At 44.2% G+C, this 15,684-nt stretch overlaps 1 protein-coding gene across 1 annotated transcript in view; it reads right to left on the bottom strand.

Moving 5' to 3' along the window:
- Window positions 1–15,684, bottom strand: part of PAPPA (pappalysin 1) — a 251,444-nt gene that overhangs the window by 157,163 nt on the left and 78,597 nt on the right. Inside the window, exon 7 of the mRNA XM_065878999.1 lies at window positions 9,430–9,928. Coding sequence (XP_065735071.1) covers window positions 9,430–9,928 — 499 coding nt within the window. The remainder of the gene's footprint in view (window positions 1–9,429; window positions 9,929–15,684) is intronic.

Here is a 15,684-nt window from a genome sequence, read left to right as displayed (position 1 = left end):
GATGGGTTTTCTCTCTTTTTCTTTAGCTCAGTTACAGAGATTAAAGTGCAATGGTCTTTTCTTTCTTCTAATCCAGCACTGAACTCTGTGTAGAGTTGAACGGGAAACTGTTTCATGAGTGTGTCTGTGCATGTCTGTGTGTTTGTCTTTCACACATACTCTCTGGCCTGGCTAAGAACAAGCCTAATGAAAACCAAACAATAGGAAGAATCATGAACATTTACATCTTTATAGTTCCCCCACATTGCATCATGTTCTTGCAAGTCCATTAGCTCATTAGTTTTTCAGGACACCCTTTGTGAGACTGTATGGCTAGGAATCATCACCCACTTTCTTCCAGGGACAGGAGCTGAGGTTCAAAGCATTGAAGGAATCTGCTCAGGGTCACGCAGCAAGACAGCTGTGTGCTGGCCTGAGAATCAGATCTGCTGACCCCAAATCCAGCATCTCCTAAGTAATGTCTGAGGTTCCTGCTTTAGCAGATACAACACAAACCCACTATGTTCTGTCCTGAGGATTCTCATCATCTCTGAGCACAGACTGAATGGATTTTGTCCACTCCTCTTGCCAATGCCCAGTGTGAGATAAATTCCTCCATTATTCCCACATCTGTAATTACTCTGACGGCTGTTATTTTCCTTCTCGTTCCCATTCATTTACTTGTTTTCTTAAAAATCAGGAACTGGTGCCCATACAACCAAGTCCAGTCCATCCTTCCTACCCACAGGGAGAGAGGCAAAGGAACAAAGAAGCAGGTGACAGCAGGACACCCGCTGCAACCCGACTTCACTAACTCATTGTGTTCCAAAGGAGCTCTTGATCTACCCCACCCACTAACAAAACACTAAATTACAATCTATTCCTCCATTTCAGGAAATAACATTTCCCTCATTCCAGATACTCACACCAGAAACCCGGGAGTCACTGGACAGCTCCTTCTCAGAACCCTTGCATCCAATACATCTCCAAGTCCTGTTGGTTCTACTTTTCAAACATTCCCCCAATTCATCCACTTCTCCTGCAGATGATCATGATCTCTGGCTTGTACTTTAGCAATAACCTCTAAATGGACTTTCCCACTCTTCCTCAATCCCCTCTTTACAGAGCACCAAGAGCAATTTCATAGAAACAGAGATCTGATTGGTTTAGTCCTCTGCTTCCCAATGAACATATCCAAACTCCGTAACAGAAACTCCCTTCACAATAGGGCCCCTGCTTACAACTCCAGTCTCGTCTTCTGTATATCCCCCCTTAATTTGAGGCGGAATTATGCTCTACTATAACCTCACATAATAATAAATCTTCAGGTTGTAATTATATTTTTATTTGGGCTATTATTCAGACCAGCCCTCCTATCCAGTGATAAGATTCACAATTACAGTGCCAGCATGGAGACTGACACGCAGAAGGCACTTATGCTTAAAAGACTGAACAAATGAATGAACAAATTTATCAACAGAGGCTTGGGTCCATCACTTAACTTCTGTGAGTCTTAATTCATATCTGTAGAAGAGACACTATAATGGTCCAGGAATGCATCACACTGATCCACAGAAATTTAGATAAGTGATCTCAGTAGTGTTAGCACCAACCAGGGGCCCTTCACACTTTCAAAATCGTGAAGGTACCTGGAGACAGTCAGCACTTCTACGGCTACTGCTGACCCCAGAGATCTGTGGATTCTGCTAAACCCTTTTGTTTACCCTAATGTTCCCAGAACCTGTATTTCATTCTGAGAGGTACTTGGCCTAAGACTGACGAGAGGGAGTTGTAGGTGGGTGATGCCCGGCTTCCAAAAATGGAGGAAGATTGTGCTGACCATGTACACTGCTGGCCTGGGCTAGGAACAGAAGAATTTGTTCTGGACTTGGAGAAACAGCTATCAATCCTGATGCTGCTCATCTGTCCTGATGGACATCAGAACGCAGGCAAGGCCATGTTGGAAAGGTGTGGGGAAAGGCCCTGCTCAGAGAGGGGTCCAGCCTGGAGCGTGCATTTCCACAACAGGTTCCTGGAAACCATGCTGGTCTGACCATGCCCACGCTGTGCCACACCTCTTCCTCATCTACTTAAATATTCAAAACCTAAATGAAAAAAAAAAAAGTTCTCTTCTGTGTGTTTATTCTGTTGCTTCCTGGAAACAAGAAAAGCTCGTTTTAACATCTACTTTCTCCATCCATCAAGATGCCACCTTGTCCTTTTCCTGTCATAGCAATGATTATGCTCTATAGTTTGCCAGGCATGCCCTTTGGCGTCAGGCAGGGAGATGTAAAACTTGACTCGAGCATCTATTAACTGTGGGACCTTAAATGAACGACTTTACCTTTTTGAGTCTGACCTTCCCCATCTAAAAATAAAGCATACTGATAACTACACCTCATTGGTAGGCTTATAAAAATACTGAGCATATATGAAGTATTTACTACATGGTAATTATCAGCAGTAGGGATGCTAGTGCAGCTAGTAGTAAGTGCTACCTGCATAAGTGATGGTGGTTAACACAGTGATTAAATTCACACTCCACTGAGGTCAGAAACTGGGTTGGTTTTTGGTACCCACTGTATCTTCAGAATGTGGCATGGTTCCCATCCAAGGAACGTTTGAGAAATATATCAATGAATAGATGATTACTAAGAGTAACTTCTTCATAAATGCTAGCTCCCTCTTGACTACCCGTTCTACCCTAGATTCCAGTAACACTGATGGATATGCAGGAGGGCTGACGTTAAAATCCCGATTTAGCAGATGGGAAAACTGAGGTGTGAAAAGCTTAACAACCAGACACCACTTAAAGATATTAATAGACAAGTCACGGAAGAGGGGATGCAAACAGCCAGTCGATATTTGAAAAGCTGCTCATCCATGATGCACAAGCACAGGAACACCCATGAGAAGCCATGTTTTACCCACCAAATGGGCAAAGACAAAGCACTTCCATCTCGTTGGGTAGTCATGACCACGGATACACCTAAATAACCTGCAGCACATTCCTACTGTGGAATGTTCTATAGCAGTTAAAAGGGATGAAGTAGATTTAGGGACCAAAGTGGACAGATAGCTCAGATTGCTACATTTCTACATTCGATCTGAGACCGAACATGTTCTTCTGCCATGAAGCAGAGTAGGTTGGTTCATTCATTCTTTCATTCGCTCTTTCGTGTATGCATTCATTCATTTATCAATTTTCGCTAAGCATCCACTGGGTTTCAACCATCCATCCTATGGCAAACTTCTTCCATGATCAACTTTTATTCATCCTTCAGGTCTCAGCTTAGACATGACTTCTTCCAAGAAACCTTCCTCAACCATCTCAAGCTGGGTTAGATGCCCTTCTTGTGTTTTATATACCCTTCTTGTGACCCTCACACCATACACTTCTCATGCTGCAGTATAATCACCTGATTTCTTTGCCCGTTTCCCCCTTTAAACCGTGTGCTCATGAGACTAGGGATCTCTAGTTCCAGCATAGAGCACGGCACAGAACAGTAAACACCTAGTAAATACCTGTGAAATAAAGAAAGTATCACTGAATATGATTAAATTAGATTTTCACTATTTGGTTGATGAATGAATGAAAAAAATGAATACATACAAGAACAAAGAATGCATGACGAGGTGACATACAGAAAGAGCCAGGAAAGAAATGTGGCTGAGACAAAAAATGAAATGGCGACTCACCTTGAGAGCCAACAGAAACAGCACGGAGGAGCCACCTGTGCTTCAGCTGACCCCGATTTGGTCTAACCTTTCCCAACCCTCTGAGGCTTACTATGGCATCATGTGTCAACACTACGGCTAAGATGTGGAAGCAAGAGACCCTTTTTCTGAGAGGTTCTACCGCTGACTCACTCTTCACTCATTTACCTGACAGGCATTCATGGACCCTTGACTCTGACGAATGAGCCTGCTAAATTTTGTATTTAAGAATCTGAACCAGGCAAGGATCACGTTATAAGACATCTGTGTTCCCAACAGGCTAGGATCTCAATGATGGCAGGTCACCCAGCCTCTATTATGAGTCACTAGGGGACTCTGCCAGTCTCTGTTCAAATGTCACCTCCTCACAGAGGCCTTTCCTGACCACCTATCTAAAATTACTAAATCCTACCCAGTTGAGATGTTATGTAGTGTTTTCTGGTTCGTCTCTTCCAACTACATCACGGGGATCAATGAGAGCAAGGATCTTCTCTGCTCTGTTCACTACTGCGTCGCTAGTGCCTTGAAAGTACTCGGGTTCACGGTGGAAATCAAAAAATATTCACTGAGAAAATGAATGGATGAGCGAACTAGAAAGTTTCTGAGCTGACTGATAGGGGTTTCTGAGTACGTGGAATCCAGAGGAAGAGATATGAGGTTTGATCTGTAAAATGTGGACTCATATCCGCAACAATTTCCACCCGGATCATGTGAATGTGTCCTTCCTTTATGTTTATTCATTTACCCCAAGACTTATATTGAGAATACTGAGGAGGTGAGGTGAAACAGAGATTATGTTGGCAGCTTAACAGGTCTGAATGTGAAAGAAGAATCAATAGATTAGTTAACTGGGACACACCAAGAAGTTCGTTGGGAGAGATGACTTCTAAGAATATTTCTAGCTCTAAATCAACGATTCTAAGAACCGAGAGGCACAAACAAAGTAGGCAACACAAACACAGTTGTTCAACTAGAGAATGGATAAGAGCACTAGCTTTGGAGCTGATGGATCTATGTGCAAACCCCAGTTATAGTTACACAGCTTGATAGCTGTGTAATCTCTGAGTTTCAGGTTCTTATCTGTAATTTGGTGATAGGAGCACCTACGCTGCAGTCGTTGTACAGATTAAGTCAAATGAGATTACTTAAATAAAGCCCTTAGTTAAGCATTTGACACATAGTAGGTACTTAGTAAATGACAGCTTCTCCATTTCCCTTCAACTGCTAAACTCCTTCTCATTCTTTACTCAAGAGCCATTCAAAAATATTTACTGAGTGCCGACTTTGTGCCTGGAATTGTTCTAGGCACTGGGACTGCACCAGCAGATAAACCAGCAAAAATCCAGTCCACAAGGAGATTATATTCCTCAATTACAGCTCAATTCTTCCAAGTTTCGGTTAGAAACCACTGACTTTCTGTTTCTGTTTTCTCCATCAGGGCATTTACTATACTGCAGTGCTACTGCTTTCCTAACCCCCTCTCTTCCCAAAGAGTGGGCACACCACGTGGGCAGACTCCATGCCTGTCCTGGCACCACTGTACCATCACGTCCTAACATGGTGCATAGTGTGTAACAGACGTCCAGTAAATATTTGCTGAATGAGTCAACGATGGATAGACGAACAGATGAATACTGAGAGTTAGCTGCTATTCACTGTTCCTGGTTTGCTTTATATCCCACTTCCTCTAAGCCAAAAAAAAAGGGCTTAGTTTTATCCAGAGTCTTTACTTCTTAGAGAAATCTGGAGATTCTATACAGACTCAAGTAGCATGGTGCCCAGTGCAGAAGCACTTGGCGGTCAAGTTTAGAAACAGAAGCATCCTTGCTCCTTCTTCCCAGCCAGACACAGAAAGACCCGGCCGTGTACTTCATGATGCCAGACTTCCAAGAGTGGATCTCAGGAAGGGACTGTGGGTCGGTGGCCTGTGAGCTGTAATCCTGCCTCCTACCTCCTGTATCTTGAACTGTAGCCAGCGTGGATGGATGTCTGAGCTCTAAAATTCTGCCTTTGCATTATTAGAGCAGGAGGTGGTATGGTATTGTGGTTGAGAAGGTGGAATTTGGAATTAGACCTGGGTTTTAAACCTGGCTCTGCCACTACCAGCTGTATTAGGTTGGATAGGTCACTCTTCTGAGCTTCAGCTGCCTCAGAAATATGTGTCAGGCACTTAAAACAGAGTCAGTGTTCAATAAGTGGTTATTGGTATTGTTATTATTATCGTTATCATAATTATTCACAAACTACACCTTTCACTAGGCCATCCAGAACTGGTGAGGTCCATGCTGGGTACTGATTCAGAGAAAAACAATCTCTGCTGAGTCCTTTTTACTACCAAAAAAAAAGTCACCTAAGAACAACTCCTATCCACAGAGAAAAGCTTCATATGTTGTCCCCTCATTTCACAGATAGAAAAAATAAAGCCCCAAAAGGTGATGCAATGTGTCTTCATGTCACACAGTGAGTTAGAAGCAGGGTCAGCACTGGTTCCGTTTTCCTCTGTCAGTGTCAGTCCTCACTCAGTGCAGAGGCTTCCACTTAAGGGAGACAGTCCCCATTTTTCCCTTGTACCGGCCAAAAGCAATCAGTCTACGAGAAGCATCCATTGGGTAAGCACAGAAGCCTCTCCCTTCATCAATGTCATACCTTGGGAAACTATCTCCAGTATAGATAACAGAAAGAATAAATATTTTTGTTGAGAGAAAAAATGAAGACAAAGGTCAAAGGGAATCATGTAATGGGTTGAGTCAGGGAAGAAAAAGAAAGCGTTTTTTTTCTCTCTCCTCTTTTTCTCCAAAACAGTCTTTATATAGAACTTGTCTAAGAGCCAATTTATTTGATATGGAAAAAATGTGAGAGCAGTAAAATACACACACACACACACACACACACACACAGACACACAGACACACACACACACACACAAAGAGGTATTTGTGTTGGAGTTTAGAACTCGATTTACCAAGAGATAAAGGAGCTGAAATGATAGGTTGACTTGGAATGATATTTTATTTTTTCAGAGTCTCAGAGAACTTTCAAGTCAGGAAGTGGAGCCTGGCCCAGCCCAGGTCTCCAATAAATTCCTTGGGACTCAAGAAAGACAAAGAGGAAGGTCAATGAAGGCCTCAGTCTAGACCTTGTGCCTGCAACACAGTGGGGACCAAAGAAACATTTGTTGAGAATGAAAGAACAAGTGGTACACAACGTAGACCTGAATAGTGGTGGTTTTGGAAGCAAACTGGCATAGGAATTGGCATTTTTACCAAGTGGTTAAGGTCTTCAGCACTAAAGTGTGAGTGTCTACAGGAAAGTGGCAAGGGCTGAGTCATCCCTGAATCTACAGCTCTCAGCACAGACTCTGGCACACAGAATGTTCTCAATACAAACTTGTAAATTGAATGAGTAGTCACTCGTATGAGTAAAGAGACCTTGGAGATTCCTGGGCCTTAGAGATCATTTAGAGCAGTAACCATTAAACTTCAACCACCATCAGAATCATCTGGAAAGGTCCTGTACTCAGAGTTTCTGATGCAGTTGTCTGGGCTGGGACCTAAGAACATGGCTTTTCTAAATTCTCAGATGCTGCCAGTACGGGGCCACACTGTGAGAGCCTGATTTAGTGCAGTGATTCTTAAACTTGGCTGCATGTTGGAATCATCCAGTGAGATTTTAAAGTCCTAATGGTTAGGCCTTATCTTCCTTACCAATTAGATCAATACCAGGAGGAGGAAGGAGGCGGGGATGCAAGTGAGCTGGAGGTGATTTTAAAATGCCCCCAATTTTTGTAGCGTGCAACTGACTCTGAGAACCACTAGTCTAGTACAACTTCCTCCTTATGGACTGAAGGCCTCTGAGCACCGGAAAGAGTGACTAGCCTAAGAATGCACAGCAATTTGGTGAGTTAGCTGAGAACAGAACTCAGGGTGCTTTTCCTTCTTCAGTTGAATTTCCACAATTCCACACTTATCAACCTGTGTCAGCGCTCACAGGCTCACAACTCAAGGCTGAAAAAGAAAAGCTGGGTTTAAGCTGAGGTTTTAAGACATCTATTCTTCCTTCACCTCATTGTTTTATACAGAAATGTTAAGTGGATGCATATTTATAGAACTTTACCATTCTAGACAAGTGACGAGATGAAAGAGACAGGGTTATAGAATATTTTCAAGGCAAGACGATCTTCTAAGCACGTTCTCAAACACAAACCAAGTGCTCCCCCGAGTTCTTACACAGGTGTTCTCCATCTCTGAGTCAATGAATGGGTAAGGCTTTGCTTGTGATGTGCACGTTAATTACCAGCATTGTAACAGGAAGTGCTGGTAAAGTGTTTGAAAGCGGTTCTGTCTTTTAGAAAGATTAAAAGTTTCCTCCAGAACTTGGTTTCTATTAATAATATTTGGCTTAGCAAATATTTTCAAGTAGACAGAGCGGAGATTGTGTCTTGTATCATCTTAGAACCAAAGAAAGTGCCACAAAAGGCCCACAGAAACCGTTGACTTCAACATTTTCATCACACGGAAGAGGAAATCAAAGCTCAGAGAGACGGACTGATTTAGCTAACATTAGTAAGCGGACTGGCTGGGGCTAGACACAAGGTGTCTGACTCTTGAGCTATTGTTCTTTTCAATACTCAAAGTGTTCCCCACCCATGTCACTTGTACATAGAAGAGGTTCAACCAATGTTTGGTGGTTGACTTCATAGACTCTTGGTACCCAAATTAGATGTAGCTAAGGCTCTCTCATTTGTTAGATGAAAGCAGAAATTGGAATCACGTCTTTAATTGAACAGTGGTTAAGTGCACTGGCTTAAGAGTCAGGATGAATTCCAATCCTGATCTCACCACTTCCTAAGTATGTGATCTTGGACAAGTGACTTCCTATCTCTAAGCTACAGTTTCCTTCTTTGTAAAATGAGAAGGAGACTAGGGCTGTGGTTGTGGGGAGGATGAAATAAGTAAGAGATGCAAAGACCTTAGCCCATTGTCTGGCATATGGGAAAAGCACTAATGGCTTCAAAGTAAGGCAGCCCCTCTCATAAAACATAAATCCTCAGGATATCTGAGGAAGAGGTGATAGAGAGGTGGACTGAGAAAGGAACATTAAGGACAAACAGTATCTCACATCAAAGCAACGAGTACCCGAAACGAATCATGGAGACCTAGAGCTGCAAAGGCTCCTAAGGATCCAATGGGTATGACCCTCTCTTCCACACTGGAAAACAAGGACTCTTACTGGTTATGTTCACCTTCCAGCAACAATCTTATGCAAATATCCAGGAACATGCCCAATTCCCAGCCAACCTGCTATAACTTCACCCCCTTCTCACCCACTGGAAAAGCAATCACAATGCATGAATACTCTTCAATTTAATATAAGAGGGAAATCATTAGCAAACTTCGGTTCTTGTACTTTCATTAGTAATACACGACTTTCTCATTGCTGCTCTCATCCAGCCTCCTTCATTTTACTGTTGGGAAAACTACGCTGCAGAGAGGTCAGAGAGGCTTAGAGTTTACATGTTACGGCTGCCACCAAGATTCAGGACTCCTGGTTCTTTGTCCACTGTTCTTCCCACCATATCAACTCTGCCTTGTTAAGACAATTCTACAGCCAACACCAGGTTACAAATCCCTAGAAGTGAGTCTGGCTGTGATGAAGCTCCTTCCAGTGCAGGCCTCTCTGACCCTCCTTACATCCCTCTACAGCCCACCCACTTGATCCAGAGAGTGCACTTACATGTCTGTGAATCTTCTATTGAAGTGTAGGGTGGAGGCCACGTCCACCTGGAGAGGAGGATCCCGGACCACCTTGTACTGCAAGGGCTTACACTCCAGGCAGAGTGGGGTGTCTGCAACAGAGGTCAACATGGCCGCATCTATCTCCAAGTGCTCATCCAATGTGTAGATCTGGATGCCAAACACCTTCTCGTTCACATCCCGGAGTTTGATGGTCAGTGGGACATCACAGAAGACGTTCTGAGGGCCCAGGGAGATGTTCTTCCCACTGATAGTCAAGAGTTTGATGTCATTGACAGCCCCACTGGAGTCCCAGTCAGTGGAGACAAAGGTCACCCAGATGGTCAAAGACTCAGGGACCAAGGGGTAGTGGAATTCCAGTTCAAGGTAGCAGCCTTGTGGCTCAGGGCAGGCTGGAGGGACTGTGTGTGGGTTGACAGCTGAATTTGGGCTCCAGGTGCGGACACTGGACTTACAGGGTTGTTCAACATCTGGATGACCTGTGGACAAGAGATGAGGGGATGAGTTCGTCCTCAGAGTTTCCTGCAGACCTCTGGTGACACTGGCCTGACTAGAACTCACAGAGAGGGTAAAAAGAAAGGGAAGATTCTCAGTGTCTTGGTGAATCTGCTGTGTGCACAGCACCCAGCTCATCCCCACACCTGCAATACAGATCTGGACAGATCACCAGACATCTGGTCAAAACTACATTCAAGTAAGTGTCTTATGATTGTGTCGGTGCCCAAACTGTCCCGCCTCATTTATTACTTGTAGGCTCTTCTGCCTCAGATGGAAAGAAAGAAGGAACACACATTTGCTGAACATTCACTATGTCCTCTGAACCTGTTTAATTCTTGCAAGATCTCATTTCTGAGATGAGGCAACTAAGGCTCAGAAATGTGGAGTGAACTAACCAGAGTCTCACAGCTTGAAGTGTAACAGTCAGCATTAGAGCCTAGTTTTGTCTTGTCCTGAAGTTCCTCGTTGTTCTCCAGACTGAATGGAAGAGCCACTAAAATAAACTAGCATCCCTGTGGCACTGCCTTTGGTACAACTTGCTTGGAATGACAGAAGGGCCAGAAACCTCCAGTGAAGAGGAGGTAAGTAACGATAGCTTCTGCCCCTTGGGCTGAGTATTCTGGGAGGAAACTGTCTAGAACCATGAATGACAGAGCTGGAAGACAGCCCTGGAGCCATCTTATCTCTTTTCCTCCCCTTCTCCACATGAGGTCATTCCATACCACTGAGCTTCTCTGAGCTCTGTCCAGTCTGACTCAGGAAGGGGAGGGATGGTTAGGAGGGGGGAGAAGGAAGGAGAGATTCTTCTACTCTTTCCCCAGAGAGACGATGCCTCATCCCCACTGATCTCAGCCTGCAGCGACTTCTGAATTTTTCTCTGCTGAGATCATTAGTCCTAGACCCTCAGAGAGCTCTCCTTTGCACTGCTGAGAAAAGTAATCAGGACTCAATGCAGTGATTGGCTCTAATTTATTTAAGGGTGTCTAGCAAGAGATACACATCAGCTGGTGAGGGTAGGATGAAGGCTCTCAGGTTGTGCTATCAGCCACATTCTTTAGCATCAGTGGTTGATGGGGGGTGGAGATGCTGGACATTTCTAAAGCAGAAGGGAGAAAAATCAATCTTTGTCCGAAAAGGTTTTGATAATGTTACAGCATAATAGGAATCACCACAGTATGAAAACTAGAAAGCCATTTTGGGTGGAAAAGCCATTCCAGTGAAAGCTGTAAATGCCTCCAATCTCCTTGCCTCTGCCCAGCCAAGGGGAGAAGAGAGAAGATGTCCAGTGGAGATGGAAAAGAGAAGAGAAAAAGACATGGGAGCAAGGGGGCTGGGGGTGGAGAACAAGGAAAATTCAAAAGACTTTTTAGATATAACATATCAGAACAAGAAAGAGATGGATGTAACTACAAGATTCCCTCCACCTCTCCTTGGCCAGGTTCATTTATTACTTGCAGCAAATGCTGGATAGAAGAGACCGGTTGTTTAAGTCAAAGGCACAAACAAGACTCCCTACCTAGGCTGAAGCCTTTCTTCTTATCGATTCTCCACCCAAAGAGTTCCTGATTCTTTTGACTCTGGGTTGTTGGTACTCCTGTATCACTTATTCATTCAAAAAGCTTTATTGAGGGCAGCGTTTGAATACATACAGAGCACATTCCCTAGCCATTAATTTATTTATCTGATTCTTATCAAAATCCTATAAGATAGTTGTCATTTGTGTCTCTGTTTTGTAGCTCTGTTTCACTCAATACCATATTCAGTCTTTAATACAGGGCCTGGCACATAAATAGTGAACACAGTGGACATTCAATAAATATTTGTTAAGTGAAGAATCTTCCTATCTTGTTCAAATATGGAGCTACAAAAGAAAGTGAAGTCTCCATGGAGTACTGGAGCCTGCTGTGCCACGGCAGGTGCCAGGTGAACACCCCCCGCCCTCCACCATGGGCTCTCCTGGAACTGGCAAGTAATGGAGCAATCTTTCTCCCTTCCTCAGAGAAAATGACTGTCAGTGGTGGGAGCCACAGGAGAGCAAAGATGACAAATCTGTCTGGCTCACGCTTTCATCCCTGGTTCATTGTTAATCAACAGAGGGACCAAGTGCTTTCCAAGGGACAAGAAAGTGAGCTTGGTCGTTATGCTCAAGTAAGTAAACGGGACTAGAAATATTTGCAAAGTGTGTGCTATCAGAGACCAACTTTTAGATGTACAAAAGAGCCTCAAGGGGCACTGAGTCCAAGCCATCAAAAAAGCAGCAATCCCTTTAAATAATACCAGTCTTCATGCACTGACCATTCTCTGTGTGCTGGGCACTGTGCCAGGCACGTTACATGCCTCAGCTCTTTTCATCCTGCCATAAGTCTATGACGTTGGTCTTATGAAACTCATTTTACGGTAGAGGAAACAGAGCCTGAGATGGTTAAGTAATTCCTTGGTGGGGAGTAGGATACTATGGGATACTGTTGGTCCAGGGATCATGCCAAGCTTTGAAGGAATGAAAGATGGGTTAAATATCAACTATACAGTTTCTCACAGTATCACCTACTCTAATGATGCCTACCCGACAGGGGTGCTATAATACTCAAGTGGGATGAGATATTTAACAGAGGAACATATTCACAAGTACATTAGCTCTGTTTTGAAACATAAGGAAGAATTAACAAGGGAAAGCTTGGGAAAAGGAGATATTCCAAGCAAAGAGAACAGTTGAGAGAGAATGTGCAATAAGATGACTGTGGTTTCTGAGTGCAACGGGAAAAGCAGTAAGTGGTGGTAAGGCTGGCATACAAAGCCGAACCCAGATTATGAACGGTCTTGTACATCACTTTAAGGAAACTGAACTTTATGCTGAGAGAGCTTGGGAGCTACTGAAGAATTTGAAGCAAGCAAATGAAAGCTGTCTTTCAGAAAAACCAATGTTTGGAGTCACAGATACTCTCCATCCATCCATCCAGGGAATAATTGTTGACTGTCTGGTCTGTGTCCAGTGTTAGGCTATAGTCACTGGAAAAACAGGTTTTGCAGACATGGTCTCTGCCCTCATGGAGCTTCTAGTCCAGTGAAAACAGTTAAGAAACTGCTGTACTACTTCAGATAATACACAACTGCTGCTTGTACAAAGAGAACATCAGAGATGAGGACAAATCAGTGTCCCTACGGAAGAAAAATGGATGCAGCTGGGAAACTAATTGGATGTGTGGTGATAAATCTGGGAGAAGGGTTGAGAAAAGTAAAGGGAAGGGAAGGGGAGGGGAGGGAAGGGAGGGAGGGGAGGGAGGGGAGGGAGGGGAGGGAGGGGAGGGAGGGGAGGGAGGGGAGGGAGAGGGAGGGAGGGGAGGGAGAGGGAGGGGGAGGGAAGGGAGGTGGGAGGGGAGGGGAGGGGAGGGGAGGGGAGGGAGGGGGAGGGAGGGGAGGGAGAGGGAGGGGGAGGGAAGGGAGGGGGGAGGGGAGGGGAGGGGAGAGGGGGAGGGGAGGGGAGGGGGGAGGGAAGGGGGAGGGGAGGGGGGAGGGGAGGGGGGAGGGGAGGGGAGGGGAGGGAGGGAGGGGAGGGGAGGGGAGGGGAGGGGAGGAGAGGAAGGGATGAGGGAAGAAAGGAAGGGGGAAGGAAGAAAAGTACAAAGGAACTGTTACTTCATTACCAATACACATCTTTTTGTATATATGCTGACAAAATGAAGAGTTACATGTTCATATAAGCTGTCCGCTAGAGATGAGGCCATATGTGATGTGAAATATATTTATACATACCTATGCTGATTTAAATTTACATTTATGATGATCTATACAGACATCTATTACATATCTTTGTGTATATACACTGCAGCTGTTGACACAAATGTAACAACTTGGTGTCAGGTTTTTTCTAGATGAATACTTTAGCACACTGAAATATTCTGGGCAGAAAAATGGGGAAAATATTCACACAAGTAAGAATGAAAACAGCCAGTGGCATGTGTTAAATCTCTCATGGAAAACCCAGGAGTTGCAATGTATTATAGGCTTGCATAAATGATCTTCACTGAAATTTGAGTCGATCAGATCTAGCTATCTAATTCCTGAGCTACAAGCGTATCATGGTATTGAATACCTCAGAAAATATTCATCTATGAAATATAGTTTTTGCTCAAGAGAAGGGAAAATAGGTTTCTTCTTGGTACAACCATGTTCTGTGGCCAAAGGCAAGAATCTCTGTGATTATATTTACCTGAAGTTCATGAAATGGAGTTAATGGAACATACTGAATGCGCAGTAAATATCTGTTAAATGAAGAATTTTCTATCCTGTTAATATGGAGTTAAAATATCACAGCTGGAAAGGACGTTTGTTCTACGGATAATAAAATATCACAGCTGGAAAGGACGTTTGTTCTACGGATAAGATGCTATCTTCAGAGAAGCAAAGTGACTCACTCAAGGGCACAGAGCACACTGATGGCCAGACTCAGACCAAAATCCCATCCTCGTCAGCCCCCCCCACACCCATGCTCTTTCCCCAACCCCAAAGATACTCTGGCATCGCTCACAGACTGGGGAGTTTTATGTTAGTTTGGGAAGTCCAAAAACTTAAACACGCAAAGATAAATAGGATGAAAATGAGTTGAGAAATAAATTGCAGAGTTTGGCTCACGGAAAAGTTTATTTCTTTAAGAATATTAAAAGGGTCTGAGCCAAATGGATCACACAGCCTGTAATAGGATGCTCTAAAAAAAGAACGGAGCCTCTTCCTGGCCTGCCTGTACTAAATTTGCATATCCTGAAGGAAAACCCGGGGCTGCGGGGTTTCCTTGGAGGCCTCGGTCAGCTCAGGGTACAGGGGGCACTCAGCACTTCAGTGGGACTCCACTCTGCATATCATGCTTGAAGAGGGTGAGGGGTGAACCAGGAACAGACCTAACCAATTGACAGCTTGGTTGGATGGAGGTGTGGGGAGATACCAGGAAATTATTTCTTTCGTTCAAGTGGTAGAACAAACCAAGATGATTTTAGCCAGAAAAGTCTCAGGCTATAGTCTTGCTACTTCTTCCTCCCAAATCTCTCTCAATTCCATTGATTCTTCTCCAGTATCACCGCCATTGACCTCATCCAGGCCACCGCCATCCATCTGCTGGATTCCTGAAACAGCCACCTGGATGCGCCCTTTCCCCCATCCACTCCTCCCCCCGATCTCTTCGCCACAGAGCAGCCCAGACGATCTTTCTAACAAGCACACCTCACCATATTCCAGGCACCTGCCAAGGCACGTGGCATCTCCTCACCGCCCTCAGAATAATCCAAACCCATCCTCATCCGGACATTACACATATCACCCCAGTCCAACCTCTCCCTCACCCACACCTTCCTTTTCATACTCCAGACCCATTTAAAGTTCTTACCCCATTATTGAGGAGCTTTCGTTTATGTACATTATATCTATCAGACGTTACCACATTGGGGATTAAAACTGAGAAACTTTAAAACACAAGGACACGTAAGTATGTGCCCCATTAGCTGTCAGAGCAGTAAAACATCGCATGCCATGCAGCTGCTGGGAAGCTCCACTGCACACTCAGGAAAGAGTGAGCGTGGAAAAGGCCAACAGTGGTACAGCACTATTATGAAAATACTTTGGACTTTGAGGACACACTACAAAGTCTTAGGAACCCCATAAGCCTCCAGATCACACTGAGAAAATCAGTGCTCTAAACATATCCAACTCCTCTCATATTCTTTTTTTTTTTTTTGCGGTACGCGGGCCT

This window comes from Phocoena phocoena, chromosome 6, assembly GCF_963924675.1.
Source record: "Phocoena phocoena chromosome 6, mPhoPho1.1, whole genome shotgun sequence".
NCBI lineage: Eukaryota > Metazoa > Chordata > Mammalia > Artiodactyla > Phocoenidae > Phocoena > Phocoena phocoena.
The sequence above is the reverse complement of the archived record's forward strand: the minus strand, read 5'-3'. Positions and strand labels throughout refer to the sequence as shown.